This window comes from Cephus cinctus, unplaced genomic scaffold, assembly GCF_000341935.2.
Source record: "Cephus cinctus unplaced genomic scaffold, Ccin1 Ccin1_scaffold0160, whole genome shotgun sequence".
NCBI lineage: Eukaryota > Metazoa > Arthropoda > Insecta > Hymenoptera > Cephidae > Cephus > Cephus cinctus.
In genome coordinates, this window is record NW_014332886.1 from 1,420,918 (window position 1) to 1,427,215 (window position 6,298).

The following is a 6,298-nucleotide window of genomic DNA, read 5'->3' on the forward strand; positions in this document are numbered from 1 at the left end:
ACGAGTCGCAAGTCCACGGTCGAAATGGATTTGGCGGCCGGATAAGGGTTGCGAAAGATGTTACAAGAATCTTCGGCTTATTGTCTTGCAAAATCGTACAAAGAACTAAGAGCAGCATTTGCCGAGGAAAAGATTGCCATTAGCACGATTGATTAATAAATCAATAGGCAATGGTCAAAAGTCAATGGCAACACATTAGTATCGCCATGACATCCAAAGTCAGTTGACAATTTCAGTGACTGTGTTAGGATTTATAATCGATTAGGTTATTTTTTTAATGAACTCATTCCCAAAATTTAATCCCTGACGAAGAAACGATTGACTTTTAATTTGGCATTCGTTTATACTAGAGTCCCTCTAGTAAGAGTTCGGCCAACACCCGGAAGGGGCGCCATATTAAGGGCTTGTTTGGCGCCACCATGCATTGCGCGAGACTCGGTCGAGTCTCGCGCCAAGTACAGGCAACCCGCCGTACAGGGCTTAACGCTACCCACACTACACAATGCGAATCTCTCCCATATACGTATTCAGATACCATTCTATTCTGGAAAGAGCCCATAATATGGCGGAGCCTATCACTAACGAGCCCCACTGTTGGCCGGACTCTTACTAGAGGGACTCTAGTTTATACTAACGGATCGTCATGACTCTGGTAGTAGGACGAATCAAGAATAATCGCGCGCATGTTAACGGTTTCTCTATAACATTCTTAACTTTTTTTTTTATATATCACGAAGCTATGAAAATTTTCGAATCATTCATCTCGCGGCTTAATGGAATAAATGAATCCTTATACTAGGCAAATCCCGTAATTCCAGCGTGAATTAGCTAAATGGATTCATTGAAGTGAAGATAGCCCCCGCTAGACTTTTATCGTCGGACACAAATATTCGATTTACTGGGTACTCGTGACACTATACCTTTTTGCTCCTTTTTTAAATACTATTCCGACGAAAAACCCGTTGTGCAAGATGAGAGAGAAAAACGAGAGACGAGCACGGAGTCAGCGAGAGATATTATTTTTAACCACAAAAATCCCATGAACCGGTATCACGTTTGATGACGCACCAATGCCACAGGTACGTGTTGTCCATAGTCCTCAAAATCCTAAATATCCATTCAACAGGATGTCGATAATGGCTATCGTTCGTCTTTAGAAAATCCACAGATAAATAAGACTTGACAGAAGGTAAAATTAAGGCGGATACTTTATCAGTAAGAAAACAAAAGACCTACAGAGACACAAAATACAAGAGCGAATACGACGAACAGCCATTATTCACAGTACTGATTCGATTGGCCTAATTAGTGCCGAAGAACTGGAAATTGCAAAATTTATAATTCGCAATACACCCAAACCAATGTTATAATGATAAACCCACGGTCAAAGGTCAATGTACAGGTTTTTCCGTCTTCAGCATGTAATTACATATGGAGGTAAAGTAATTACGTTCACTTCTCGTGCCAAGTCGATGAATGGCTAATTTTACTACGTGACCTAGTCGAGGTTACATCCGCTTTCTGGTATCATTTTGCGAGAATATTTTACCAACGAATTTGCACTACATTTGTTTGCTCATGCTATTGCTTACTGTATAAATATACACCGACGTCTCCACTTATGCTAAAGCATTTACACGGTGCCTTGTCTCGCGATGATGAACTTCAGCACCTCGGCTTGGATACCAATAGCAAGATACAATTATTACATCGTCCATTGCACTTTGTGGCATCTTCAACCCGGTTCAAGGATGAAGATCAAACGATTCCGGTTTACAGATTTTTATGCTAAAGTTTTTTCTTCAGCGTCGGTCTTTTGATAGCTACAAAAAGTATCGTGGGACACGCTGAATGCATTCCTGAGGTGAGCATTGATTAGTGATGACAAAAAATAAAATAAAAATCTGCTACACCGTATGGCCTAACAAGAAGCAAAAGTATTTAAATGGTACACTTGGAAAAATAAGTCGCCATTAAATTTCCATGAAAGTCTTAAAAAAAATGCTGATTTAGATACCGCGAGTGACTCGATGTAAATTAACAAAATTTTTATAGTCATATTTCTACTTCCAAATAAGTCAAGACTCTTCGGCACGGAATGTCTGTTGGAAAAAAAGAGGTCGAAAAAAATTATCCGAATAGACGGAAATCGCGGTTCACCAAATCTTCATCGATTAGACCATAAGACGTTGTGATTCTCATAAAATGACAGCGAGACGGACATCCTCTTCCAGTGGATTCAACGATCTGTTTGCACAATAGCTGATACGTCGAAGGCGAGCTTGGTTGAATATCAGAGAGATGAGTCGACCTGCGTGAGTAGTGGATTGAAGAGGAAAGAGAGAGAAAGAGCAAAAATGAAAGAAAGAATAAGCAAGATGGGCCTGTGCGTACGCGATAGCGTCTACCAGGATAGGATATCGAAGGATAGGAGGAGGCCCAGTAAAACAGTGGGGGCTACCAGAAGGATGGTATAAGAGAAGCCGGTATGTGGAGGCGCCGCCAGTCACATTGACTTTCCTTCGAACAAGACGTACGTGTACTTCCATAGGGACGTGTATCAGGTGAGTACACTCCTGACTGCCCTGACTGCCATGATTGTACTGAGGGAGGGCGATCCTGCCAAGGGATGCAAATTAAGTGCAATTTACCAAGAGAAAATAATTGTGCCAGTGTTTATTAAAAGGGTGAATTACATCTTGGTGTGGAAATTATTGGATCGAGGGTGTCAACAGTGAACAGAGATAGGAAATATAGTCGAAACGTGGATATCCGCTGTACTTGGTATATCTACTGTGTATATACGGATAATTATAGGAGTAGCATCAATTTTTGGTATTTTTTATATAATTTCATTTTTTGAACTTTTAAATACAATTTTAAATACATGCGGATTATTATTGATTTTTCACAGTACTTTTACTTTTATCTTAAGCTTTTCTGGGATAAAATTATCGTTTGATTATATCTGCAAATTGATATAATATAGTATTGTATGTGCTCAGTGAGCAGTTAGGTCGTTTACCGTGAGATTTACCGGACGCTTTGTTTCACGTTACTACCAAGTGTATGTTAATCCGATGGCATTCAATTAAATTCAAGTTGAAGGTCTGGTTGTAGCGAAGGTTGGATGTAGTTTATGGATGGCTTCACGGTGAAATTACTGTGGAATTATGCTGACTCGATGTTCTCACGACTGCGATCGTAATCATTTCCTATAAAATGAAAAAGAGCGAAAATTACCTCAAAAACAGGTATAATAATTTGTTTGAAAACTTTTTATTCGGAGCCATGTTTGGCCTTGTCGTAACCGCGTAATATTTATTTTAAATGACGATCCGAGTAACATTAAAAAAAGTCGCACCATCTAATATTATTTATAATAGTCAAAGCGAGGAGCATGTATTGAGCGAAATTAGCATATATAAAAAATTTCATCTGATTCATCTTCTATTTCCATACAGCCTCACTTGAACCTGTGAAGATGAATAAAGAAAGATAATTCCAAATAAGATACTTGCTAATTTAAATTAAATATTACAACCTTACCTCGAGCTCACGTTAAAATCGAAATTAGGTGATTTTAGAATAGCAACCATAACTTCAAATAATTTTTTAGCATCCATAGACTGTGTCATCTATGGTAAGATCCGGTTCTAGTGTTTCTGTTCAAGCGATTACCTAACATCCATGCTGGGAGTTGTCAACAGGTCTCATTAACACTGAAAACACAGAGATTGTAATCGGCACGTCAAAACGATTGCGCGATAACTATTTGCATAACAGCACTTAAAAGATATTTTTCCACGTGATTTTGCAGAGTCCCCAAAATGAGAGGGTCGACGATAGTGCTGCTGGGTGCAGTGACGTTAGCTGTATGTGTCAACGCACATCCATATTCAAAGATACCTGATAGTATTCTTCAATCCGATGGTTATCATTACAAGAAGTCATCGTCGAATTCAAATTCGAATAGCTACAGCCAATCGAACGAGGATAACGCAGAAATTAACGGCGTTCTTGGAGGTCATGGCTTCTCTGGGAGCAAGACTTCCGGCTACAGTACCACTGGCGGTAGCCATAGCCAGGGCAATAGTTACGCGTCCGGTAGCTTTAGTGGAACTGTACCACTTGGACTGATTGGTGGGTCTGCTGGAGCCTCCGCTGGATCAATTGCTGGATCATTTGCTGGATCATCCGATGGTGCAGATGCTTCGCAAGTTGGATACGGAGCTTTGGGAAATCCTGGAACAGGAAATCTTGGTTTGAGTGAAAATGGAGCAAACTTCGGATACCAGGGTTCTCATGCTGGTGGAAGTGGAGTAAAGGGAGGTTTAAGTGGATCTGGTTTCTCATCTGGTTCTGGAGCTGCTGGTAATTCCGGGGGGCAATCTTCTGGTACGAGGTTCGGTGCTTCCGGAGCTCAAGGACAACCTGGAATCGGTTCAGTAGCTAGTAATTCCGGAAGTAGTGGTTTTGGAGGTGCCAGTACCTATGGCCAATCTGGTGTATCAGGATCTTTTGGTCAGTCTGGATCCAGTCAAGGAACCCTCCAGTACTGGTGGAATGGACCAGATAGTCCTTTTGGACGCGACGGAAAACCTTATGGCGGATGCTCATCTAATGCTTGTTCGTCCAGTGGACATTTTGATCTGTCTAAAGGCAATGGCGGTGCATTCGCTTCTAACCAGGGTGGTCACGTAGCTGTCAACGTTCAAGGAAATCCATTCCTATCTAAAGGATCTGGATCTGGCGGTAATGCAGCTCATGGGCCCTCTGGTTCATTCGATGCTTCAAGTTCCTTTGGTTCTTCTGGTTCTCAAGGAATTTCCGGTTCTTCCGGTTCCGCTGGTGCCTCTATTGGCTCCGGAACTTACGGTTCCTCGGGTGCAGCTCCAATTGACGCAGCCAAGAATCCATTTCTCAGTGGTTCCGTCTCTTCAGTATCTTTTGGACAAGGCTCTCAACCAGGAGCAGGATCCTTTGCTGGCTCCAGTGCTTCCTCCAGTGCTTCTTCAGGATCATTGCCTTCAGTCGGCACCAGAAACCCATTCCTGAAACCCGGTTCCGGTCAGGTACCTCAAGTACCACAACAGCCATCTGCTGGACCAGGACAATTCAGCTCACAACAACCAATTGGAGGATCATCCAGCTCTCAAATTCCACAAGTACCAGTAATCTCATCTGGTTCGCATCAATTTGGTTCCCAAGGACCGATCTCAGTGGGATCATCCAATCCGTTCCTGAATCCCAGTTCGGGTCAGGCACCTCAAGTACCGCAACAACCATCTGCTGGACCGGGACAAATTGATTCTCAACAACCAATCGGAGGATCATCCAGCTCTCACGTTCCACAAGTACCATCGATCCCAACTGGTTCAAATCAATTTGGTTCCCAAGGACCAATCGCCGTAGGATCATCCAATCCGTTCCTGAAACCTGGTTCTGGCTCATCTGTTCTTGTACCTGCTCAAGGCTCACTGCCAGTAGGAACTCCATCGCAAGGACCTGGACAAATTCCTGCATTCCCAAGTCAATCAACTGGTGGACCGGGATCATTGCCTAAAACACCGGAACAGAATTTGGAACAACCCATCGAACCGGAAAACAGCCTAACTATCAGTTGTAGTGGGGCAGGCAGAATCTGCGTAACGCACAAACTTTGTGTCAACGGAAAAGTCAACACCAATGGCCAAGGGTTAATGCAAGTGCGGACTGGGGTAAGTCTCAAAACAAATTCATCTACTTGATACAGCCGACAAAACATGTAAAATTGTTATCACCGTAAAAAATCGTGAACTTCACATAAATGGAATCGCCACACGATTTCTTAGCCACATCAATCGAGAATTATGCCATCCTATGGCATAATCATTACTAAGCTTCCAGGCAATGTCAATGCAAGCCGCATAGCTATTATCGTATTACTTAGTCTACACGGCCATTAAGAGCCTTTGTCAGGGTTCTAGTCTTGGCAATATTCCCGCAGATATTTAATCTAACTACAAAAATCTTCGTCACGCACCGAAGCAAGTGATTTACCGTTTAGTCAACAAAAATATAATATTCTTCGTCTCGTCATGCTCATAGAAAAATTCCCGATTACTGAAGTCATCACTATTTTGAAGACATTCAAATTAACACACACCAAAGGAGTCAACGACTAAATACACATTAACCTATACGGAGAATACAGGGTGATCCATAGTTGAACGATGTGTAAGATGTCTAATGTTAGGGAGTCTTTTTAATATTGAAACTTAGTAATGCCCCCCCCCCCCCCCCCCCCCCCCCCCCC

At 42.2% G+C, this 6,298-nt stretch overlaps 1 protein-coding gene across 1 annotated transcript in view; it reads left to right on the plus strand.

Moving 5' to 3' along the window:
• Positions 1-2,423: 2,423 nt before the first annotated feature.
• Positions 2,424-6,298, plus strand: part of LOC107263768 (uncharacterized transmembrane protein DDB_G0289901) — a 13,416-nt gene continuing 9,541 nt past the window's right edge. The window contains exons 1-2 of the mRNA XM_015731323.2: positions 2,424-2,564; positions 3,821-5,720. Of these exons, the coding sequence (XP_015586809.1) occupies positions 3,831-5,720 (1,890 nt within the window). The 5' untranslated portion in view covers positions 2,424-2,564; positions 3,821-3,830. The remainder of the gene's footprint in view (positions 2,565-3,820; positions 5,721-6,298) is intronic.